Source organism: Rhododendron vialii, chromosome 7a (assembly GCF_030253575.1).
Source record: "Rhododendron vialii isolate Sample 1 chromosome 7a, ASM3025357v1".
Classification (NCBI taxonomy): domain Eukaryota; kingdom Viridiplantae; phylum Streptophyta; class Magnoliopsida; order Ericales; family Ericaceae; genus Rhododendron; species Rhododendron vialii.
The window spans coordinates 36,292,959-36,319,471 of record NC_080563.1 but is presented as its reverse complement, the minus strand read 5'-3'; the positions used below and the strand labels follow the sequence as shown (position 1 = coordinate 36,319,471).

General features: G+C 37.2%; 2 protein-coding genes and 1 pseudogene across 2 annotated transcripts; 1 reads left to right on the top strand and 2 right to left on the bottom strand.

Moving 5' to 3' along the window:
* Positions 1–5,209: 5,209 nt before the first annotated feature.
* On the bottom strand, positions 5,210–6,614 carry LOC131332452 (putative clathrin assembly protein At4g40080). Its single transcript, XM_058366673.1, has one exon. It carries the CDS (start codon positions 6,474–6,476, stop codon positions 5,391–5,393), a length of 1,086 nt encoding a protein of 361 aa, XP_058222656.1. The 5' UTR covers positions 6,477–6,614; the 3' UTR covers positions 5,210–5,390.
* Positions 6,615–8,127: 1,513 nt separating this feature from the next.
* LOC131332971 (amino acid transporter AVT1J-like) lies at positions 8,128–24,156 on the top strand (annotated as a pseudogene).
* A 1,372-nt stretch (positions 24,157–25,528) lies between these two features.
* On the bottom strand, positions 25,529–26,233 carry LOC131334013 (putative RING-H2 finger protein ATL35). Its single transcript, XM_058368877.1, has one exon. It carries the CDS (start codon positions 26,218–26,220, stop codon positions 25,594–25,596), a length of 627 nt encoding a protein of 208 aa, XP_058224860.1. The 5' UTR covers positions 26,221–26,233; the 3' UTR covers positions 25,529–25,593.
* Positions 26,234–26,513: the final 280 nt, after the last annotated feature.

Here is a 26,513-nt window from a genome sequence, read left to right as displayed (position 1 = left end):
ATTTTAATAAGTGGAACGGGGCCTTAGAAAGTTGGAATGCTCGAGAGGGACCAACATTGTGGGAATGAGAGAGTATATTATCTAGGCCCATCTTGAGTTTTGTTATTTGATTTGAACTATTCGATTTCTCGAATTTCTTCATCTGATTGAGTAGATGAACCATGAAAAATTTCAGTTTGATTAGACATTTGTAGCTTAGTGATCGAAGTTGTTTATTGTAAATCTAATTTAAAATTATTTTACCAGCTTTTTGTTCCAAGACAAATATGTTTTGATCATATACTACCAATATCTAATCAAACTTTAAATTTTAAAAAAGATAACCTATTGAACAAGAGAAACAAAATGAACGGGTCAGATCAATTAATTGAGCTCAGGACGGATCTGTAATTAGGCACAGAAACCATTATGCACAGACTTGTTCCGGATTTGATAATGCATCTAAGACTAATTATCCGATGTTCGCTTCAAGTTTATTTTGATTCGGGATTTAAAATTCATCGAATAAATATAATTCCATAAGTGCTAAATGTACAATACTCAGGGTACGTGTAATATTATCTTATCACAGTTTAGGCCCATGGAGCATATCTTACAAAACTAGTGCAAAGACGACCAAATGACATTATCTATATTATAAAACAGTATTATAAAACAGGACGGGTATCTTTAGGAATATTTCTTCTCAATGGTTCAGATTTCTCTCTAACACAAATTTTATCTACTCATACAAACAAATCCAAAGGTCCAAATTTCTCCACCTTTCACATACAAACCAATGGCAATTTAGTAAATAACTTACATTGTTTGGACAAAGATATATATGGTAATCTTCGTTCAAAAGGAACTCTCAGTTGAGTAGGAAAAATAAATAAAACACTTCCCATATATAATTTGAGCAAGATTTGCCATCTACGTAACAATTGATTTTGGGAAATTGCCGACTTCCGTTTCAAAATTTAAAATTGAAGGAAACACTTTCCATATATATTATTTTTTCCTGTATATTACCTCTCGGAAGACATTCTTTTTTTTTTTTTTTGGCCGCCCCAGCTATTGCTCTCTCTTCGATGATGGTTTCTCCTATTTTCCCCCCGAAAATGTATAGGCAGGTTTGATACACTGATTCTCAATCTCTTGAATTTTGTTTCTTTTCTTTGAATTTTCGTATTATGCAGGAGTGGTTCAACTTTCTGATGAGATTGAATCTTTGAAAAACTATATATTAATGTGACTAGTTTGATTCTTGGTTTCATTTCTATGTTTTATTTTGACATTTGTTTTGTAGATAGATTCGATTGGTTGGATTTTCTTTTATACTTCCTTCTGATATTTTCTTTTTGCAAGAGAAATCATCATATCGATCAAGAGCAACCAAAGGGAAAATGTGAAAACCCATATCATACGTTATTTTCTTTTTGTTTTCTCTCTACCAATAATAGGTTAACAAATTCCTTCAATTTATCATTTTTTTCCTTCTGTGTAACTCTGTCCTTTTCTACTTTTTTGCAGAGGATATTATAGGACGTCGTTTCAGATCACGTGCATCGTGCTGACTCCCCTTCATTTACTTTAATTTTAGACATGTTAATACAATTGATTTTGCATGTTATTTAAAGGTATGACGACCAATTTAAACTTCGTGATAATTTAAGTTACGAGAATGTATTATGTTTCATGAAAGTAAAAGTAGCATCATATGCAACAAATTATCCCGCTTGCGCCGTGACTTGGTGGGTGTGTAATGGTACAATGTCACTTGCATCTATTTTTAATATACACATAAATAGTATAATGATGTGGCTAATTTCTATCTGGTAAAACATCTCTTGCATCTATTTTTATTATACACATGAATAGATATAATGTTGTCGCCAATTTCTAGCTGGTCTGGAATGCACAGTTTAATAGATCACACCAGGCAAAACTAAAAAAATTATTTATGCAAAAGGTTTAGTTGGTGGTGGTTTCAGCTTGGAACCCTTGACTGTTAGATCTTGAAAAAACAAAAAAATTGTCCAACAACATCTAATATGCAAAATGTGTAAAAATAAGACTTAGATTAACCCTCACCGTAGTCATGTGACACAGTTGGGGTGCTCCATATTAGATTTGATGCTTTTTCCTATTCGTCTGTCCATGGTCATTGGTCATTATGAATGGTACATTAAGCTAATTGAGAAGGCTGCAACAACAAGCTTATAAAGTTTTATTTGTACACTAAATTTGAGTTTCAATTGTTCGTCATCTTTATGAACGGTTTGTATATTGGTTGTATTGTCCAGGGACTAAGATATTGGATATAGTTTCATGGAAATGATGGTCTTAGGTTTATTTACTTTTTTAAGGTTTGCTTAGGAATAACTTCCAGTTAGAGCCATCAGCCTGTTATGTTCTCAAACTTGGTGTCTTTGGTCAATATACTTGTCATTGAGTGACTTACAATTTTCTTGCATAATGCAGTTTAACATGATACGGACTCCTTCGAAATTAATTGCTTGCTTTGGTGGAGTACATAGGGATGACGGTTGCATGACTGCGAGCATGGAGGCTGAACTTGGGGGGGGGGGTTAGCCCCAAGACTTGGATACATTTGGGGACAAGGACCGACTCAAGTAGAAATAGGGGGCTGAAAGCGGTGAATCTGATCAAAGAAAACCAGCTTCATAGCAATCTGATCAAGGAATGCAAGATCATGATGTATTGTAGTAACAGTTTAACAACTCTAAAAAAAACTACATGAGAGGGCAACAAAGTGACTGATGTCTCGGAAGAGATAAGAATTGAACGGAAAGAAATGGTTTCCTTTGAAACCCCATAGCTCTTTGTTCACAAGAAAAAATCTCATTGCAACTGATAGTGCAGGGGTTATTTTTGAGAGACCATGTCGCCTTCTCTGTTTTGTTTTTGTTTTCTTCCTATCTTTTATGTTTTTGTTTTGGTCATTTCCTCTTATGGTCATGTGTTGTGTGTTGTATTGTTTTGGTTGTTGGCTTCAAGCAAAATGGAAGAGCAAGTGAGTCGATGCACAATATGAATATATGTAGAAATCTAATCAATTGTAATACATTCCTATCTTAAATAGTAAATACACTCTAAATTTGTAGGTAGTGTTGTCGGCACGAGTAATTGATTAGTTTTTCATGGTGATAACATTATGTTGGTATGTGCCTTTGGGCACAATCAGTTTGTTCACACATAATTAAGGTCACTCGAATATGTTTGGGTTATTGTTTTTTTGCATAGTTGAATTCGTTGGATAGTGAATGATATATTGCACGTGAGTTCTGTGTGCATTGGCGTGTATCAAATGTTTGACCCGTGCCTTCAGGTACGGGCATGCACTAGTATTACTATAGATTTTGCATTAGCAACTTCTTTACTCTGAATTAGAAAGCACTTTTTGGTGGTACTTCAAATGGAGGAGGCAGGTCCCCTCCAGTTTCATTTGGTCCAGTCTACTGTCCAGTTTGGGCCTTTGTGGGCCCATATCAGGTCCACAACAATAATTGGAATCGTTCATTTTATAGAACTCGTCAAGTTTGTTATTTACGTAAAAAAATTACCTTGCTTGATCATGGATAAGTACATGATCGAAATAGATTTGCACAAGAAAAAAAAAAGTAGAAATTTTAAGTTTCAAATTACTATTTTTTTTCATCCAATTTTTCTTGTGCAAATCTGTTTCGATCATGTACTTATCGACATTCAATCAAGCTAATTTTCGACGTGAACAATGAACTCGACGAGCTCTACAAAATGAATAATTTCGATTATTGTTCTGGGCTCAAAATGGGCCCACAAAAACTCAAACTAGGCAGTAGACTGGACCAAATAAAACTGGAGGGGACCTGCCTCCCTCCAAATGATGGTAATTTTGTTTTTTGTTTTTTTATCATGCTTCAAATTAGACCTGTGTAACAGGTCGTGTTGGGTCGTGTCAATCGGGTTCGTGTTACAAATCACCCAACCCGAACCCGACCCATTTAGAATTTGTGTTTTTCGAGTCGTATTATTTTCGTGTTTTGTGTCAGAAATGCTCAACCCTAACCCGTTAACTTCATGTCTGGTTCATGTCGTGTCCGTTGCCCAATGCTATATAGAATTACAGATGTACCATATATATATATATATATTCATGTTAATGGGTGACACAGATTAGTAACCGTGTTTGTCGTGTCAATTTCGAGTTTCGCGTGTTCAACCTGATCCCGACCCATTTAGAATTCATGTTCTTGAGTCGTGTCATTTTCGTGTGTCATGTCAGAAATGTTCAACCTTAACCCGCTAACTTCGTGTTCGGTTCGTATCGTATTATCGTGTTTCGTGCCCATTTCCCAACTCTACTTCAAATGATGGTAGACGTCTAGACGACAAGGTAGTCGCTTTAAAGAGCTGGTTCGGTAATGACTCTAACGAGTCTCCCATGTGCCAAAAGTTAGAGGAGTTCGTTAGAGAATCTCCAACAGGGCAGCAATTTCTAAGCAAATTTGCTTAGAAAAAGTGTTACTACTACTCCGTATTTTCTACTTTGACTAGTCACCAAATGAATAAGATATCCAACACCCTGTGCAAAATGTCTCTATTCAAATCATAAAAGTTCCGAATATCCGAAATCAGAAAACTCATTCCACACATCAAAAAACCCAACATTGTTTCAGGCAATCACACGGACGCGGGGGGCTGCTGTCCATGGTGGGCAGCAGCCCCAACCCACACTCACACACGGCACCGTTTTATCAAAGGAAAAAAAACAAACTCTTCCGCTTGCAATTTTATAGAGCAGAAACGAAATTATGAGAGCCCTAGAGTTAAAATTTAATTATGTCTCTTTAGAATAATAAGATCTTCACGTCAATTCAAACGGATTAAAAATTGGAGGACTTAATTTTTTAATCATATTTTTTAATATATAAACGGTCTAAAAAATTAAGTGTGCCACTTTTTAATTCGTTTGAACAAGTACGAAAATCTTATTATTCTAATCATATTATTCTAAAGAGATATAATTAACTTTTGTCTATAGGACTCTCATAATCACGTTTCTGATCTACAGGATCCTAAATAAAGAGCAGATACTTAATCCGAATCGTCCATACCGAGATGAAAGACGAAATGCTGCTCGACACCCACTTAGCAGAGGTGCTTGGCAGCATCCTCCATGTGCCAAAATTTTTAAACGTTAGGGGATCGTTCCATACGAAGACAGTGCAAAAATATTGACATAATTTTATTATGCCCATCCCTTTAGCCTTTTTACACGGAGGATTTCTCGAGTATTTGGGGCAGAAATGGAAACAAAGTAAAACCAACGTATCAACATGTAAATAACCGAAACGCACACTGGAAAATAAGTTTGTAAAATAAAAAATGAATATGCTAAGCTGACGTCACGCCATTGCCGGCTCAATATGGAAGTGTACCCGGTCCACTCCATGCCAATCTCCACTGTACGGTAACCTCAGAACCTGACTCGGTCTACCAACTCGTTCCCTACACCGAGTTGACTCACCCTCCTCCTCCTCTCTCCTCCTCCCAACCCGCACCAACCACCTCCCCCTCTCCCTCTCCTCCTCCAGCTTCGCCGCCCTCGCCTTCGTTCCCCCCACCACCTCCCAAAACGCGTCGTTCCGCTTCTTGTTCACAAACAGCGCGGACAACCTCCCCCGGCACACCTCCAGCCTCTCCAGGCTCCGAGTCAACTCGGACAACTCTCCCGAGCTCAACCCGTCGATCCTCTCCCCCAACTCACCGAGTCGGCCCAGGATTCGGTACTGCGTCGACCGGTAATACTCCCCCACGAAATTCACCACCTCGTACACCAAATCGTTCCGTTGGAATTCCAGCGATTCCGGCGCCCTGGAAATCTCCTCCACCATATCCACCAAACAATCCAAATCCCTAACCAAATCCGCGCTCGTTAAAACTCTAAGTTCTTCTCTGTTTCTCAAATTGGCATCGGTTCTTCGCGAGTCGGAAGAGAGAAATGTGCCCAAGACCCTCGAAACCGTCAAGTTGCCCTCCAAGACGGCGGCGTACCACCGCACCCACGAAGACAACTCCCAGGTTTCCGGGTCCCGCTTGTCGCGAAACCTCGACATGTTGAGGAAATTCCGGCCGCCCGTCGAGGGGTAGAACGAGAGCTGGTCCTTCAAGACGACGGAGCCCTCGGAGGCGACGTGGTGGAGCGTGATGAGGCACTTGAGCGCCACGTAGGCGTCGCGGGTGGCGTGGAGGCGGTCGAGGATGGCAGCGACGCAGGCCCACGCGGCGGGGCGGGAGTCGCGGCCGAGGGAGAGGAGGGCGGAGACGCGGTGGGGCGGCGGCGGGAGGGAGGGGCTGTGGGTGGTGGCGCGGAGGACGGCGACGTGGACGGCGGCCGCGGCGCGCTTGATCGACAGGGCGGCCTTGATCAGCGAGGCCTTGTCTTTGAAAATGCCCATGAGGTTTCTCATCGGTTTCTTGTTCCGAACCATTGGGATGTTTGATTTTTTTCCCTTCCCCCTTTTCGGTTTTTGCGATGGGGAAAAAAAACAGGAGAATGTCGAGTTTGGAGACCGTTGGGATTTTGTAACTTTATCCAGCGATTATACATACGGCTACGTGGCTTTCCATTTATGTGCAGAGAGGCCCTCCTAGAGGGGTGGGTTGTATGTATAATGCGCGTTTTGGGTTTTTTTTTTTTTAAGAGAAGAGGGAAAAAAGAAGAAGAGAAGATTAAAAATTCCTCCTACCGGAGGGAGGCGGAATAGGTTTTCCACCATCATCATTTTGGACTTTACAGTGCGTTAACTGCCGATCTGAACCGTTCATTTTTTAAGGTCAGCAGAATGATTCAAAAAATTAACTTCATCCGATATCGATAAGTGTATAAAAATTTAAATTTTTATTTATAAAATAGATGGTCATGAACAGTTTAACTTTTCAGGATCAAACCGTCGATTTTATAAACTAAAATTCAATTTTTGATTGATCAATTCATAGCCAATCAAGCTGATTTTCTTATGTGAATATACTGTACTATGAGCCTTACAAGATGAACGGTCTCGGATTATAACCATAAATACACCGTAGGATCCACAATGGGCAACGTTGAAAAACTATTTTCCATGGCCGGCGAAAAGAAATTAATCTTAAAAAAAAAATTGCTTATTAGAGAAAAACACGTCAGGTGGACTTTGTTGGGGTTTGACTTTTGAGTTGAAAACGATGGTTATGATTAGGCATTTTTGGGGAGTTTTTCTTTTCAGTTAAGTTAATCTAGCTACGCGTAGAAGAGGTAGAACTCTTCCTGATCCATATGTTCGTTTTGGCACGGACGTACTTGTCAAACACAAGAGAGATACTATTTATTACAGTAGTATGTGGACTGCACATGTCCTAGGGCTTGGATCCTGTCAAGTGTTAGAGGAACCAGTTTGGTTTAGTTTGTAGCTATGATTCACCCACCAAATCTGTTACTCCGTACTAAATCAAGAGCTGATATCCAACTTCTCCCGCATTCCAGCTCAATTTCTCCCGCTAAATCAAGGGCTACGTACTTACTCTCCGGTCGCAAAATAAGTGTTTAGCATGCAAATCTAAACTTTTAAAAAGACACATTTGTTTCGTTAAAAAAATTAATTTCTTTTTCATAAATCAATAGATGACAATGAGTTTTATTAGATTATAAAAAAATTTAATGAAAAGCATGCATCTTTTATAAGGTCTAAGTTTGCGCACTGAACACTTATTTAGGGACGGAGAGAGTAAATTTTTTTTTTTTTTTTGGCTAATATGCATCGATCACAGTTTGTTAAAAAAAGAGTTGAATTTGGTCTTTAAGAGCATCTCCAATCCTTACTCAAATCTTGACTCAAACTTAAATTTGAGTAAAAATCACTCAAAACCCTCCTCCATGCTTGACCCAAACCTATACCAAATTCAAATTTAGAGTCAAATTTGGTTAAACTTCAAATCCTTACTCAAATTTTTGAAGCCAAATTTCGCATCTTTAAATTTACAATATTGTCATTAATGAAGTTTTTACTCAAATTTATGCATATTTGTACTTGGGTTTGAGTTTACCTATTGGAACACACAATACCAAATCAAGTTTTTACCCAAATTTGAGTAAAAAATTGAGTAATGAGGGGAGATGCTAAGCTTTTGTATGAGTTTTCCGTGAACTGGAGCAGTTATTGTGTTAAGATAGGATTAAGGTATAGCATATATGGGTTGGGTCGCCCTTTTGAGTTCATTATCAGATCCAATGCCCCTAATTTGCTTTGTCTTCTTTGCCTTCTACTAATTTGTTTGTCTTCTATATTTTGTTGCTCTTTTAATTGGGTATATATAACTTTGGGGAAGAAGTGAGTTGGCGGAGAGGGAATGTTGATGGCAGAAGTTTGTGGGAGAAATTGGGCTCATCCCAGCCCTTGATTTAGTAGTAGATTTGGAGGGTGAATCATAGCCACAAACTTGACCGAACTGGTTCCTACAACACTTGATAGGATCCAAGCCCCATGTTCTACGCAATTGTGCAGAGTAAACAAGAGTTAGGGCACCACTCGACGATAATGACTAATTTTTTCAAATCCACCGTTCAATAGTATATTGTGATTATTCAACGTTCTAGACATAGTGCACTGGGGCCTCTACACATGCATGGTACATTGGTGTATGTCGTATGTATTGTGATGAAGCCCGCGCCTATATATATACAGTAATGCTACACGCACAGCAAATGTACACAGATTTTGTGCACAGATTTTTTGTGGGGCCCACTACGGGTCCCACACAAATAATCCGAGCCGTTCATTAAATGTAAAACATTTTTTCAAGAGCCCCCGCAAAAAATCAGCTCAATCCGATATCTATAAGTGTTTGATTCAATCATTTAACTTTTCATTATCCTGAGATTTGAATGAAAAGTTAAATGATTGAATCAAGCATCTATGAGTATCGGATTGAGCTGATTTTTTTGCGGGGGCCCTTGAAAAAATGTTTTACATTTAATGAACGGCTCGGATTATTTGTGTGGGACCCGTAGTGGGCCCCACAAAAAATCTGTGTACATTTGCTGTGCGTGTAGCATTACTGATATATATATATATATATATATATATATATATATATATATATATATATATATATATATATAAAGAGTAACGTTAGAATTACACATACTCACGAGCGTGTGAGCTCCACACACATTAAATGCATGCAGTGTGTCGGCCCACACAACTGTGAATGCATGTAAGGCCCTAAAATGGCCCATGCAGTCATCATATGTGTACGTTACACCAATAATTCTAGCACCACATACAATTACACATTCAAATACATACCTACACTCACATGAATGGTGGGTTCCACACACATTTAAGGTATTAATGTGTATGAAACTCACTATTCATATGAGTGTAAATGTGTATTTAGGTGTGTAAGTGTAAGTAGTGCTAGCAAGGTTGAGATTGCACAGCCCGTAGCATTTCGCTATCGTAGGAAACACGAGGTGGACTTTTTCGGTTGCCGCGTGGCGCTCTAATTGGAATTTGAGTTAAAAATGATGCTTATGACTAGGCATGTTTTGACTTTTCTAATTTTCTTGACACGCTTTGATAATAAAATCGTACTCCATCCCGTCCGAGTTCGTCGGTTTATTTTTAACATTTGTGTCATGATTTAAATTGTTTATATATTTCAATTTTTAACGAATTTTAAGATTTTAAAATTTTCTTATAAGAAAATTAATTGAAATTTATTAAATAAAATTCATATTATATACTTTTCGAGATTCGTATTGAAAGACATGTACAATTTTTAAAGGTGTTTGAAATAGTGAAAATGAACCAACAAACACAGACGAAGGGAGTATATCTATTTGAGTTTATGGATGATCATTTATGTCAAAATCAAGTGGATATTGATTGATATTCGACTAAAGTTAATTCTAAGTGCATTTATTTTGATAAAAAAATAGATTTTCAAATTGGATCAAAAATCATTTTATCGATTGCTATCGAACAATTTTTGACTGCCCTATTCTTTATAACATCGTTGAACTTCTCGAGAAATTTTTTAATACGAAAAATTTCACCATTGAAATACATCTGGAATTAAAAGCTAGAAAAATTCAAAATTGTAATAGTCCAGTTTTTTAAAAACTAGATAGAGAGGGCATAGTTCCTCTGATTACGTATGCGGTGAAGTAGTTCCTCGATATTTTAAAATTTGTTTAGAATTTGTACTAAATGGTTGTTCGGCTAAATAAGCCAAGTGACTTTTTTTTTTTTAATTTTTTTTCACAATTGTTAGTTTTTCGTCATTTTTTTTGGAGATTATTGCTTCATCATGACGTGAGGAATTTAAAAAGTAAAAACATTACGATCGAAATCCAATTTTTTTTAATAAAGACAAAAAAATTGGTTTATTTTTATCTTTATTCAAAAAATTAGGTTTCGATCATAATTTTTTACTTTTTAGATTCTTTTTGTCATGACGAAGCAATAATCCTCAAAAAATTAACGAAAAACTAATAAATACAAAAAAAAAAAAAACTTGAATAAGGATAAAAAAAATAAGCCATATGACTTATTTAGCCGAATAACCCCTAAGTGCTTTTCCAATTGTCAGTGCCGTCTATTGGCCCATCCTTTTGTTTGTTTATATTGTTTGCTGGACTTTTCCAAGGAAGTAGACAACCATTGATTGTATATTTCGACATCTTACTACATATTTATTTTTAAAAATTGAAAAGCAAAAAAAAAAAAAAAATCATTTCTTTGTTCTGGTGTCGGTTCAATGCAAGGAAAAAACTAAGAAATACTTCGAAAATTTACTTGAACATCCTATGTCCACATAGGAATTAGGATACTTGAAAAAATTCATAGAATTTTTTTTGGATATATAATGTCTTTTATTATTGAATAAACAGAATTATAACCTTATATGTGTACCTTTATTCAAATGTAACAAGGATGATTATATTCTATGTCCACATAGTAAGTTGGAGATCTTCGACGAAAATGCGCGTTTTGAGGTTTATATTCTAGAGAGAAAAAACCTGAGGTGGACCTTTTTCTGTAATTGTGGGGCTCTCAATTGAATTTAAGTAGAGAATATGTTTATTATTTTTTATATAATGAAGTTGAAAAGTGTAATTACTTTGTGCTCCGAAGCATGCAATTACTTTGTGATAAACGAGTCAAACGAGATGAAGAGATCGTTGGTCAAACTTGGTTTGAAAACACAACGAGTTTCAAAAATATGTTCGAACTTGGTTCGTTTATAAGACGAGTTGATCTCAAATAAGTTTTAATCCAGTAGCTTGAATTTTTGGGAAATGATAATGCCAAAACTATTGTGCATAAAAGTCTTATAACGCCCCGAATTTTGGGTACGTTAAATAAGAAATTTTATTGAAAAATAAACTGAGTCGGGCTCTTTATTACAACAAAACTTAAAAGAAGTACTTTTATTACAAACGGGAGGGAACTAAGGTTCCTAACTACTGCTCCGCTTGTTCTTCCATCACAGCTAGCTCCGAAGGCCTCCAAAGTATAAAGCCCACCCTGCTCATCTATGAGATCTGACATATTATACCAGCGTCGCCACCGATATAATATGCCAGGGTCACCAAAAAGGCAACACCGTGAGCTACATCGCTCAATAGAATAATCCAAACCCTCTAACCCTTAACTTATGAACAAGAGAATCAAAATACAAGATATAAATCATGCGTAGCGACAATAATTAATCAAATCCACATTCCTTATTCAAACTAACGTTAACGTTGACTTTTCTGACTCATCGTTGATCGTGACGTTATTTTCACCTTTCTTTTTCGAAACACCTTTCTAACTCACCCAACCTCGGTTCCGCCGCGCCGGGTTCCCGAGTATCCTCACAATGGTTCCGCCGCGCCGGGTTTCCATTGGCACACAATTGCATTGGCTCCTCTCCACGGATAACCAAGCCACACCCCAACCTCGTTTCCATCGCGCCGGTCTCTCGAGTATCCTCACAATGGTTCCGCCGCGCCGGGTTCCCATTGGCACACACACACAACTCACATAATGCCACCCAAAACTGGTCATTATGTAGTTTCAAAATATTTCCTCCCTCGGATAAACACATTTTCATCTTCGTTAACACACCCTAGATGTCATGTCTCTACTTTTTTGGTTCTCGTATCACGTTATCATGCATAGACTCCGTGATGTAGGACTTTCCACATAAACAAGCATTTATCGAAACTCAAAATGAATTCACAAGATCATCCAACTCTAAACTACTTAACATGCTTGAATCACCAATAACGAACATCATGCATTTCATGCGTTCCCAACAAAGGATAATCTTATCTACTTTAAATAAAATGATCAAAGTTACTTCCTAATGAACTTATATTTAGAGTTAGGGTACAAAACTACTTTATACTTGGGATAGTAGATAAGGATAACTACCGTTCTTCTTAGCGGTGGTCGGCTACGAAGATTTGGTCGTCGGTTTTGGAATTCGGCGGCGTAACGGCATCGGTTTGCTTCGAAAGGAAAAAAGATGTACCTTCTTTTCCTAGAAACAACTTTACTAACTAATGTGGACTACTTTAAAGATCTATGGGTGGTTTTAAGAGGTGGTTTGGTGGTATTGCTCAAGAACTCACGAAAACTCAAGAAAACTAGAACTTTGGAAGTAAGAACACTTAAAATTTCTAGAGAGAATGAAGGGCAAAACTTGAAGGTGTGAGTTTGAAGCTTGGAATGGCTTCTATTTATAGGCCAAGACTCCCCTCTCTCTCCCTCTAGCCGATTCTCTCTCTCTCTCTCTCTCTCTCTCTCTCTCTCTCTCTCTCACTTTTCTTTCACTTGTCATGGTTGATTGAAAGGTTGATGGGTGAAGTTAAGGCTTGCTTGCACACTAACCACCTAGTTTTAGGCTTGCATGGCTAGTTTAGTACCTTGGATGTGATTTTGAAAGATTTGTTGGAAGGAAATGAGACAATGGTACAAGATTCTTGTGTTAAACAATTGAAAGATGTACAAAGGAGGACAATGGTGGTTATACTTGGCTAGGAAGAGTAAACAATCAAGGATTTGGTAGTACATTGGAAGATCAAAGATCAAGGTACACATCAAATCCCCTCTCTCTCTTCTCTCGGCTCACTCTCTCCTCTCTCTCTCTCTCTCTCTCTCTCTCACGGCCTCTCTCTCTCCCTCTCCTTTCTCTCTTTCTCATGTACTAGCTATATACATATATATGTACCATGATGCAAGAGTACAATTAAAATATATGTACTTTTGTACAAAAGATCAAAGTAGTCTTTAAAAGATCAAGATTTTCCAATTAAACTAATAAATTTGGCACATGTGTACTAAGGCAATATTTAAGTCATCTAAGTACTAACATATTATATACATAAGTACTTATGTACTCTAGGTAGAACAACTACCCATTAAACTAATCCAATTGTGTACAAAATTCCAATATAAAATAATAAAAGAGTACTTAGGAGAATCTTAGGCCTTAAAGGCTACTAAGTACTTTTATAATAAAATAATATGTACTTCATCACATGGGGTTTAAGAAAAAGACTAGTTTAATAAACTCATGTACTTGGTTGAAAGAACAACCTATTACCCAATAGATAATAAATCCCTTAACTTTTATTATCCATTGGACAATAGTTACTAGAGAACTTTTCTAATAAAATAACCCAAAACGTTCTTTTAAGCAATTATAAAAGTCTATTTTTTTAAAGATAATAGTACTTTGTTCAAATATTTCATTAAATCTTTTTAATATAAAGAATTGGGTTTCTATTATCCAATGGATAATAATTTCCCTAACTTTTATCGTCCAAAGGATAAAGAATAAAACCAAAACAATAAAAGAAAATAATTAAACAATTCTAGTCTAGGGTTTGAAAAGGTTTAAAAGGTTCAAGATGGGCAAAATGGTCCATCTATGGTTAGGGAAAAGTAACTAGGTGACTTCCTTGTTTGGTTTCTCCAACAAGCCGGTTAGAAGCTAACTAGACTTGCTAGGTAGGGCTTTAAAAGTCAAAAAACGATCTTTGAGGGGCTAAAGTGTAATTAGGGTTTCTAATCGAGGAATATGATGATAATGCGTTCAATTGCTTGAAGACAAATTGCTAGAAATTAATAAGAAAACCATCAAGCAAATTAAGAAATTTCGAATAACAACGAGATTTTTTTTTATTGAATGAAAAATCGGAGTTGTTACAAGTCTTGTATTTTGCACATGGTACAAGCTTTTTATTCATAACAGTTTTGACATTAACAAAAATAATTTTGACATTAGCATGTACCACCTATTTTTCAATACATAATAAGATGAACGAGCCAAGTAGTAGCTTGTTCTATCAAGCTTGGATTGAAATCCTTATGAGTTTCAAAAAGGTGTTCGAGTTTGGTTTGATAATGAGTTCAAACTTGAGTAACTTAGTTCGTTTAGCAGCTCTATTGACCATGTGGTGCTCCGCGACACTCCAACACCACAAACTCTGGTGGAGTCCACAATAAATGTGTAGTGTTGAATAATCTGGAGTATAATGTGATTGTACTCCTGAACTACAGAATAATTACTCTATTAAAAACTAATGTTATTATAGGGTTTGATGAAGTCCTAAACTTCTACATCTCACTTAAGAAATTTCCAGTATGGATGCAAAAGTATCAGAAACGTGAAAAAATATAAATGGAACGAAATATCTTACATATTTGAATATTTATTAATTTATCCATATAGTTGCTATATTTGTGGATTGTTAAGGCTTGGCTTGATTTTTTTAAACAAATAAACTAAAGTGATCGAGCTTCGTTTATACATTTGAACGAATTTGAATGAGCCAAGAGTCTAGCCGAGCTCGACATATTCATATTTTGTTAGCAGCCACTTAGTTGTCGGTGAAATTTACTAAAAAAAGCACTCCCTCTGTTCTTTTTTACGTGTTCTGCTTCGTAACTCTAATTTATTAAAAAAATATCATCATTACATATTTCATATCAATTTTTACCTCCACTTTCCCTATTTATTCTCTATGGAGACACCATTATTACACTTTTACTCACTAACTTTTCAAAATGGAATATACTTTTAGGGGCAAAATGAAAAATGAACCAAATTTTACCCACTAACTTTACAAAATAGACACTTTTTAAAGAATAACCTAAAATAAAATACTGAACTTTAAAAAAAGAACGGACGGAGTATAAGAGTACTTCATTGTCCCAAACTAGAGACCGGGCAAGAGTCAAACTTCCATCAAAAAGAAAAAACAAGAGTCAAACTTAGTTTTCGATTTACTCCGAAGATTTCATTTATTTACCCAACGGTCGGAAACCGTTTTCCTTCCCGTTGGATGTTTGTGCAACGGCATCAATTATAGTAGGAGCTATTGAGGAATTGCAGTCACCAGCCGCTATTGAGGAATTGCAGTCACCAGCCGAGCTCAACATATTTATTTATTTTTTATTTTGAATTTTTGTTAAATTCGCGTAATTTTTTTGGATTAATCATTCAATTTGACGGGAAGAGTCTAAAAGGTATAAAATTATGATCAAAAGTAAAAATAGTCCACTAAAGACGAAAAAAAGTATCAAACAGTTGTCTTTTGGAGCTTAAATGCCGTATTATTTGAATTTTTTCAACATCGGTTCATATTCTTTTAAGATTGTCTCATTGAGACAGACGATCAACCCCTAAAATTACGTCGAAAAGTTAAACAAAAAGTTGCGAAAATTTAAAAAAATATCAAAATAAGTTCCAAATTTATATAAATTTAAAAGAATGCAGCCTAAGTCCTCAGAAAATAATTTTCAAATTACTCCGATAAAAAAAAGTGACACTCACTAATGTGGACCCCACGTTTATGCCAGTAATTGAACGATTCAAAATTGAATTAACATAATCCGTTAGATAACGGGTTTCGAGTGCACCCTGGTGAATTCCATCAATATTTCATTTTCGCATTCCAACTGTTCAATTTACGGGGTTTGGTAGGAGTATACTTTTTTTAAAGAGGAAAAATTATATCAACAAAACGATTAGCACAGTCGGCTTCTCATATGGACTCCCTTATTTTAGTTATATTTGCGGACGTCGATCTCAGCCGTTAAATTGTGTTTTAAATGGTCCGGATTCACGGTCGATCTATTTGCGCAGATAAATATCTATTCACGCGAATAGATTCTCCACGAATCTGGATCATTCAAAACACAATTCAACAGCTGAGATCGACGTCCGCATTTTCTCCACTCTAAGGGCGACCTTACCTTAGGAGAAGGGCGAACGACTTAGCATACTTCAAAAAAATAATAATAATAAATTTACTACCTCTCTATAAACAAAACGATTAGCATACTACTACTAATTCAGACAATGGGAATATGATTTTAGTACAATGGAACCAAGGCGCACTACACCCCCTAAGACGTTGTAATGTGCTACGGGAAATGTTTCCAGGATCTGTTCGAAAAATCTAACAGTGATTTAAACAATGCTCAATGTGGTAGTTAATTGGGAACTGATTATAAGTTTTTGCTAGTATGGCTAGCGCTTTTGAACTAAATTAATAAAACAGTCGGTGTTGTATAATATTGCGTCATTTTTTTTTTTTTTGGTTTCTCGTCATAACTTTTTAATTTGCATCTATTTTTTGTTTATGCTTTTTATAATTTCTCGTTTCCTTTCGTCGAGATGAACGATTAGTCTGGAAAAAAAATGTTCTTCCTTAATTTTAGGTTTTCGCATCTTCCTGATCAATTTTAGACTCAGTTTGGATGACGAGAATCTTGAGGAAGATTGGGAATGTGACATCATATTTTCATGATTTCGATGTTTAGAAGGAACATGAATAGAAATGTGATTGCCACATAGAGGTGTACACGGTCCGGATTGGTCCGGTTCTCTAGAAAATCAGTAACCGAACCATATCAAACGGTTCTAGAAAATTGAGAACCAGAACCTAACCAATATATGCATGGAACCTAACCAGAACCAAACCGCAAGACCGGTTCGGTTTTGGTTCGGTTCCGGTTCATCCAATAAGCATCCAAAACACTTATTCACAAAATATGAACTCATAAAATTAAAGAAATAGGAAGATAATTTGCTAGAATAGAAAAGGAAGGAAGAAAATAAAAGCTTTCCTAATAAATGAAATTTCATCTCTAAATAAATTAAGTTTAGCAAGGAAAAGATTAACCTACCAAATTCAAATACATATTTAATTACACACATATATATCTATATTTGTCTTAGTTTTAAACGGTCCGGTTTGGTTCTAACCACGGTTTAAAATTAAGAACCAGTAACCGAACCAAAATTAAGGGTTCTTATTTTTTTGGAACCATAACCTGACTGTAGAACCGCAGAACAGGACCAAATAGGACGGTTCAGTCTGGATCGGACTAGTTTTACGGTTCGGACGGTTTTCTTGAACATCCCTACTCTTAGGATTCCCATGTTTTGTGATTCCTAACGACACATCCGACCAGGAATCACATTATCAGATTGAGTGGAAAATCAGATCCCTCCCTTACCCCATGGGAATCTCAGATTCCTGGCTCAATCAATAAAAAAAGAAAATATTGACTTTGATAAATTTCCAAAATAATTGATTCTTGTATAAGATTACTGAATTAAACACTTGAATAAAATTACTTCAAGTATTGTATTTCTAGGAATTTCGTTCATCGTAATCATATTTCTATTCTCACTCAATAAAATTTCTAGGAATTTGATTCATAGTAATCACATTTCTATTCCTACTGAAGATTCCGATCATCCAAACTGAGCCTAAGAGAAAATGTTCTTCCCTGTTTGGTACTTGATTGGATCACGATCACCAATCTTGTTCTGAGTGATGGTTGATCTATAAAATTCTCTTCTTCTGTGAAAAAAAAAGAGAGAAAATATTCTTCCGTAATATGTAACATAAATAAGAAAACAGGTGTTTTAGCACTAACAAATGTTCTCCTTGTTTACCATCAATAAGAAAGTGTTCTTCCGTAAAATATTTTTTTTCGGTAATTGACGATGCATCAAAAACTTAAATTAAGAGTTTACAAGTAAAGATATACAACCCCATTAATTCAAATCCACATAAAATAAGCTAGCAATACGATTAGGAATATAGGGAATGTTTCCTTTTTCTTCAAAGTCTTCTTCTTCTTCTAAGTCAGAATCGTCTGTTTCCCACTAGTTGAATCCTTCTTCTACGCCTAAGCATTCTTCCAAATCCATTTTGTCTTCTAATTCTTGGAGGTATTCTTTTACCCTTTCCAAGGCCATTCTTTCTTCTTGGGAGTCGACTTTTTCCAAGAATAAGAACAAGCTCATTTTTTTTCTTCGAGTAAGGAAATTAGCTTTTCATATTCAAATAAGTCGCTTTGTTCGCGAAAGAGGTGGTAATAGAAATATAAATCAAATGAGGACCTCTTAAAATGCGGATTCCCCTTTCCAAATCAATTTTCGATGATCTGAGCTGCTTAATGTGTTCATAACGTGATTTTAAAGGTTCCTTTGTAATTTGGAGGTTTGGATTTCTCTCATAACGTGATTTTAAAGGTTCCTTTGTGATTTGGAGGTTTGGATTTCTCTCTTTCTTTCTTCTTGTTTCCCCCTCCAATACAAAGTAAAAGCATTGCTTTTTATAGGCCTAACAAACAAAAATGAATTTGGAAATCTTTTAGCAGCAGATTTATAATTTGCTTCCTTGCCTAGTAAAGAGAGAGAGAGAGTTGGTTTTGTCTGGTACTTAATTCCCCTAATGTGTATTTATTCATTAATTGATGTACACTACGATTTCAACCATCTTTTTCATGGCTAGCTGCAGCTTGCTTTGTGATTCGTTACCAAATAAGGCATGGAATTAATATCATAACATCTAAAATTTTGAATATAATTAGGACCTAGTATATCACAGTTAAACTAGTGCCCCACCATGTGCTTTCATTGATGTTAATTATATGATTCCGTATAACACAAATCTTATTTGCTGTCTGGTGGGGATGTGATAATCAATTTGGGCGACAAAACAAATTTGGAATACTGCACTAATGTTGCCAATTATTCTACAAACTCTCGCTAAAACGTCGCACATTTAGAAAATAAGGCAACACTGGATTTTTTTTAAAAATTTGTCTTAGTAAAAGGGACTCCAAAAAAGCACTTAAAAAAAAAGAAGAAAGAATTAAAGGCACGAATGAAGCACGAAAGGTTCCGTTGATTCGTGGGTTTGGTTTTGGGAAACCGAGGCACGAATGAGGCAGGGGGGGTCCCCGTTGGGCCAAAATTTCAGGCCCCAAGCCTTGCTCTTGGGCCGGGCTTGCCACGACAAGAATTTAAAAAAATGCAATTATTATATGTAAAAAATATTTATCTCTAACTTATATAGACCTATCATCGCAAGATTTTTTTTCATTATTTTTTGTTGTATACTAGTCTATAATCATCTTCTTCTTTTTTTCAAGAAAAGAAACCCCAAAAAATATAATTGGTGGAAAATGAGCACGGGGCACCGCCAGGAACACTGGATAATCTCTCCGTGATGGGGCACAACAAAAGAAATCTCTAACTAACCCTCCTTGAGTCACGGAGAATCACATGCTAAAATAGTAAAATGTATTTAGTAACTTTATTTCTAAATTAAATCCTGCTACTAATTAAGGGGGCTATTAACTATTAATAGCGGTTGACTTCCCTGCTCTATGGATATAATTCCCTTTCATGATTGCTTGATTGTCAATTTGGGGATTTTTTGTAAATTTTTTTTCATCATTTAGTCAATTCTTTGCTTTTTTACAAAAATTATAATTGTTTTGTTAATCATGTTTTCTCGTCTTTAGCAAATTTTTCTATGAAACTATCTATTTAGTTTTTACCCTATGAAAACTATAGCATACCTTTATTCAATAAGTAAAAATGTTCATTAAAATACTAAAAAACGAAAAAATAAGAGCAATGCTACATACTGAATTATTAATTTCTCTTATCTGGACATTTTCGAGATAAGTTGTCAGGTACATAGAATTATTAGTTCAAAAAGATTCAATTTTTGACAGAAGTCAACCGTGGACTGTTGACCTGCCCTACATGGAAAATACCCATGGCTACAATAATGCTCAATATACCGAGAAAAATAGTAATTAACAATTTCTTTATTTTTTTTTAAGGAACCACACTACAGCAGGGTTACTAAATGGACCTACCTATAGATGGTAAACCTTTGAGCAATAGAAGCGTGCCATTGCCGACCACCAAGTACACTGCGAGGAATCCAACCCTGCCATTTTCTAAGCAATTGACTCGCCTTTACCGCTAGGCAACACTAGGGTGTAGGTGTTTTAACAATTCGCTCACTTTTTCAATTTCTCTGCCACTTTTTTCTTTTCTTTTGCCCCACATGTTTTTACTTTCTACATTGGCACCTCCACTGGGCCCAAATCCAATTTCAAAAGAAAACATTAGGTGTGATTGAGTTGAGTCCTATTCAGTGGGACCAAATCCAATTTCAAAAGAAAACAATAGTCAAAGTTAATATAGACATGACAAGACTTGTTCCCGCTGTAAACTAGGACTTTAATCGAGTTATACGTACTAAAAATCACCACTTCGGCATTTTTCTTGACCTTGCATCCTAATTTGATTTATGTTTAAGAGTGAAGATTCGGCAAACCCGTTAACAGAATTTCTAGTTCCGCTCCTGATCAAGTGCTTTAAAAAATAGTCAACAAATAGTCAAGACAACGGGTCATATCAATTGGCCTAAGATGGAAGAGCAACATGATCTCCTGAATTAAATATTCGAGCGATCCATAACGATGTGTGGGACTAGGATATTTTCGAAACCGTGTAAGATGTGGTAATATTAGTTGCATGATCACTATCATATACTACGTATATCTTGTTAAATCGTATTATTTTTTCTCTAAATTGTCTGGTATTGGGTAAGCTCGCACAAATTAGGGAAGCGGGGGGCTGCTGTCCCCTGGGTTAAAGTGTTTGATCGGAGCCCATATAACTCTCGGTCCATGGGTTACAGTGGATTTGATCCAGTGTTTCGGATCCATTTTTTTCAAGATAAAAAAGGCTTCGATCAGACACTTAATGATATCCAATTAAGCTGATTTTTTGCATAATTGTTTTACTCGACGAGCTCTACAAAGTGAACGATTCCGATCATCAGAGCGAGACCGGAGTGGGCCTAGAAATTGGGCACAACAGCAAGGGGACAGCAGCACCCTGGGTTAAAGTGTTTGATCGGAGCCCATATAACTCTCGGTCCATGGGTTACAGTGGATTTTGATCCAGTGTTTCGGATCCATTCTTTTCAAGATAAAAAAGGCTTCGATCAGACACTTAATGATATCAAATTAAGCTGATTTTTTGCATAATTGTTTTACTCGACGAGCTCTATAAAGTGAACGATTCCGATCATCAGAGCGAGACCGGAGTGGGCCTAGAAATTGGGGACAACAGCAAGGGGACAGCAGCCCCCCCCCCCCCCCCCCCCCCCCCCTCAAATTAGGCTTATGGATGAAGTATGGGTGAGGATTAAAAAAAAAAAGGATTATGGATGAAGCCATTATCTATTTTCCAATATAGAAAAGGGGAACACAAGTTTTTTTTGATCGGCAGGGAACACAAGTTTGGCGTCCTCCAAAATTGAGATTGGTGTCCTCCAAAATTGAGAGTGTGTATATTTTTCAAACCCAAAATCGACCCTAAAGAAACCGATTACCACCGTTGGAAACAACAACCATCCAAGGACAAAGATGTCAACAACTCACCCCTCTCCTTGCATCCACAGCCAACTGCTAGATCTCCCCAATGTGTTTTCCCCTTCGCTGCTCTACAAATAGTGTGAAACAAAAGAATGGGAGGAACAAAGCAAACCACTTATGGGCTCCTTATGTGTATTTGGTATTTTTGCAGAAATAGCAAATACAGTTTTGCGTTCTGCTATTGTGCCCATCGAATTTTTCCTACCCTTTACACTTCCATGGAAAACTAAAGGCAGTTCTCCAAGGTAAAGTGCTTGAATCATTTGAGATATCCTAATCTTTTTGGTATTTTTTTTTTTTTTGCTCGGCAATCTTTTTGGTAATTAACTAATTACTTTGGAGTAAAACACCCTGAAAATACTACTACTAGTTCGGGAGTTTTTAGAAATTGGAGAACATTTAATGAGTTTAATAACAAGCACTTTGATGATAATTTCATTTTGTAGAGTTTCGCTCGATTTTATTCAACTTGTGGGGTCAATTTTGCAATGACTCCACCATACCAAATCCTGGAGTTGCCACTGATTTATGTTACAAAATTTCACTCTGTGTTGCTCTGTTGCAGGAGTTGCTCCTATGCTTTCTCTTCTGTACCGTTACCTATGCATCGATGGTGCGCAGTACCCGGGTTCCTGATGTTTGGTTCCAACGAACAGTCGCAGATAACACTAAACCTCCCAACCAAAAAAATCAGCTCAAAAGTGGCAATATACACCACCTAAATATGCACTGATGGTAACACCAATAGTGAACGCTATCGAAAATCACTTCCGAGCATATTACAGTAAAAAGCCAATTAGTTTGTTGATCAGATCCACCTTGGTAATCAGCACTGTAGTTGTAGCCCTGTCCATCCCCTTTTTTGGGTATCTAATGTCACTTATCGGAGCATTTCTGAGCGTCACAGCTTCGATTATACTTCCATGCTTGTGTTTCTTGAAGATATCTGGCACTTGCCGAAGACGGGAATTGCGATTGTTATCGTTGGAACTTATACTTCTGTTCTAGAAATAGTAGGGCATTTGTAAACAATATCTGTCTCTGCTGGCTTTGAAGTTGATTTCAGTTTTGTAGGGCACTTGTATGTTAGTAATAGAGACAGCAAAAGTCTTGGGGATTCCTCAGCGATAGTGTTTGTATTGCAATCTCAAGAACTTCTTTTAATGACAGTAAGATTTTGTATGGCAATCTGTATAACTTGTTGAAGTGACAGTAAAGTTATGTGGATTCAAACTATATTATGTAGGTTAAACGTTTCAAACCTTGGGGCTACTGGGGGTTTGACCGGTTGCTAATTTCAAGACTCCAAAATTAGTCGAGGTGCACGCAACCTAGCCCGACATCCTGTTATAAAAAAGATGAGAAAACATTCTTTCCGGAGGCGGAGGAAAAGAGGGGTTTTCCGCCACCTCCGTGGGCCTCTTTCGTGGTTTTTTTTAGGTAATCCGAACCGTTCATCATTAGGGTCCGCAAAATAAATGTATCCATGCGAAAAATCAGCTTATCCAGATATCGATAGGTATGTCAAAAGTTGAGTTTAAGACGAAATAATGAACAGCCGTGGACAATTTAACTTAAAAAACAGTTGACAGATCCATGTCGTCCATAATTCCATCTAAAACTCATCTTTTGACACACTTATCAATGTCCGGACAAGCTGATTTTTTGCGTAGATACATTATTTTGTGGGCCTTACAAGATGCATGGTTCGGATTACCCAAAAAATGTGCAGTGGGGGCCCACATTGGGGTTGGCGGAAAACCCCCCTGTCCGTCGGCGCCGGGCAGAATTCATTCTAAAAAAAGATTATCTGAAAAGGATACGGCATAATTGGTTCTTGTTCTTCTTTCCTTGCCTAGACAAAACTGTGCTTGAAGGGAAAGGATGGTGGCCTTAAAATGCTGGAAGAGGGCCAGTGGTTAAATGCTGACTCCAGTTTGCCAGCGTCAATAGTTATAGTTGTAGAAGAGTTTGCGCGCTTGGCCCCTACTGAAACAAGGTTATGTTAAACTTGCCATCAGGGTTTTGGCTGAAATTTGATTTGGTCCATATTTTAAAGGTTTTTAACAATGCTTAACTCAAGACTTGGTTATTGGAGTTTCAAATTGGATCCTTCTACGTTCTACCATAAAAATCAGAATTTTCTAACACAGAATCTGTCGAACGAGGGGTACACGTAGTACATTTTGAGAGTAATTTGAATGAAAAGTCTAGTAGTTAGAACTTGACTTAAGATCCAGAATTGCATAGCCCAATTCAAACATCAGAGATTTAATTGTAATTTAGGCCTAACTATAGGAGTGTGAATTTGTAGTTTTCCATGAAAAACTGCAGCTTCGATGGCATTCTGTATGATAAGTAAACTCTTAAGCTAAGCTATTGAAGTTGAGATAGTCTCGTGAACGAGACTAGATTCTCCTCGTATGTCACAGCCCCAATTCCCAAGAATCTATAGTCATTTCTCATAGAAACATCCCTCAGAAATAAGAACCTTCGTTGTCTGAGTTTTCAGGTTGAGAGATATTACTTGTCCATTGTTGACAAGAATTAGCTCTTGATTGATGGAACGTTCCACATTCCCATCGGTTCGTTAATTATGCCTGAAAATGGAAAAAGGTCTGATAGTATATAGCTTGGTCAAAATTTGGCCCATTCCCATATCCACTCATTCTCCATATTTTAGTGCATTCGCCATGACGATGAGAACTCATAGCAAGTGAACTTGACTTCAATTCAGGCCGAAAGATACCGCGTCCAGGTTTAGGAAGATGAATATAAGTATTAATTATTTGGGTTATTTGCAAGGACACCCCTTAAAATAATTATGGATGAAGCCGTTATCTATTCTAATATCTATTCCAATATAGAAAAGGGGAACACAAGTTTGGTGTTCTTCTAAAATTGAGAGTATGTATACTTTTTCAAACCCAAAATTGACCCTATAGAAAAACCGATTACCACCGTTGGAAACAATAACCATCCAAGGACAAAAATGTCAACAACTCACCCCACTCCTTACATCCACAGCCAACTGCTAGATGATCTCCCCAATTTGTGCATTTGGTATTTTTGCAGAAATTTTAGTGGGTGTGTCAACTGTCAAGGAGAGAAGAATTAATGATAAGTTTATAGCATAACAGAGTTGAGAATGTTTTATTTCCCTCTTTTGATTCACATTTTTTTATCTAAATAATTTTATCATCTCGTCACTTGGTGATGTTTTCAGAAATCAACTTGCACACGCATCGTGAATGCCCAACCTCTAGTATTCCATCAATACTCCAGCAAGCATAGTATGTACTAAACCCGAAAAAGTAGAAAATAAAAACCCCACAATGAGAAATGTAAGAAGTTTAACTGTGGCTATGCTGAAAACGATCTACATGCATATTGTGTAAAAAAATAAAAGAAGAGGTTAAGATTTTGTTTTAGGAACCTAAAGGCAGACAAGAGTACAAAAAATTAAAAAAAAAATGTGCACTTTTCTTATTTGGTTTAAAACCAAAACAAAAAACATAGCAAAACAAAGTATTGATCTCATTAAACTTTCTTCTGCACTTTTCTTACAATCTTCTTCATACGTATTTCTCATTCTTATCGCAAGCTCCAAACATATCATATATATCATCCGTCTCATAAAGTTCGTAAATACGTGTAATTTTTTAATTTTTAACTAATCACCAAGTAACGAAAAGTGATCTGACCTTATAGGACGGGAAGAGTAATAGACTAGGAGAAAGAAATAAACGAAAAAAGATCGACCGAGCTCTCAAAACTAACCACCAAGTAACCAACCCGCCTAAACCACACCACCGTCGTCCAATCTTAATGACCGCTCTCCACCTTCAACAACCTCCTTGTTTCTCTCACCACTCTCCCAAACCAGCCGACGCAACGGCATCGTAACGCACTCCAACAACGACCTTGGTGCCACCGCGGTCACCTCCTCGCCACCGTCCACAACCACCACTTCCCGCGACGAAGTCGCCGTAAACCCCAACTTACGAATCCCCCCACTTCCACTCCTGTACCCCTTCCTCGAACACCTCACCCTTTCAAAGGTCGTACTATCATTTATCCCCACCAAGCCAGCCGGTTCCGGCTCCGGGTCACGGCTTAGGAAAGTGAAATAACGGGTTTGGCGACGTTCGTCGTGTTCCGGGGCAAGGTTGGACCGGCAAAGCGGGCACGTGGCGTGGGCGGATAGCCACGGGTCGACGCAGCTGGGGTGAAACACGTGGCTGCATACCGGGAGCAACCGGAGCTTTTCTGCTTTTCCGAATTCGCTTAAGCACACGGCGCATTCTAGTGATGCCCCGTCTACTTTGAACCCCTTGACCTCGGAGTAGACGATGGTCGGGTCGATGGTTAGGGTTTGGTCTGGAACAACGACGTCGCCTATTAGCCACGCCAAGCCGTAGAACATGATAACTAAGGTGAGTACGACGCCGTAGGCTATGTACTCCCGCGACCGGGGCGACTGGGGCGACCACGGCGTCGACGGTGGGTCGGCTGGTGCGAGGTAGTAGCCGTCAAGTGATGGTTCAAGTGTCGCCGATAGGACGATGGCATGGTGACTGGATAAGAGAAGAACGATCCAAGGGCGGAGATTTTCTCTCATTGTTTTCGTACTTTTGCATAAACTCCGAATTCGTTTAAGAGCTAGGGATAGCCATCTCGGCCGATCCGTTCGTATCCGATCCGTTATCCGTCCCTAAC

What these genes read in the sequence shown, in the direction of transcription:
- LOC131332452 (XM_058366673.1), bottom strand. Translation starts at nt 6,476, where the DNA reads ATGGTTCGGAACAAGAAACCGATGAGAAACCTCATGGGCATTTTCAAA.
- LOC131334013 (XM_058368877.1), bottom strand. Translation starts at nt 26,220, where the DNA reads ATGTTCTACGGCTTGGCGTGGCTAATAGGCGACGTCGTTGTTCCAGAC.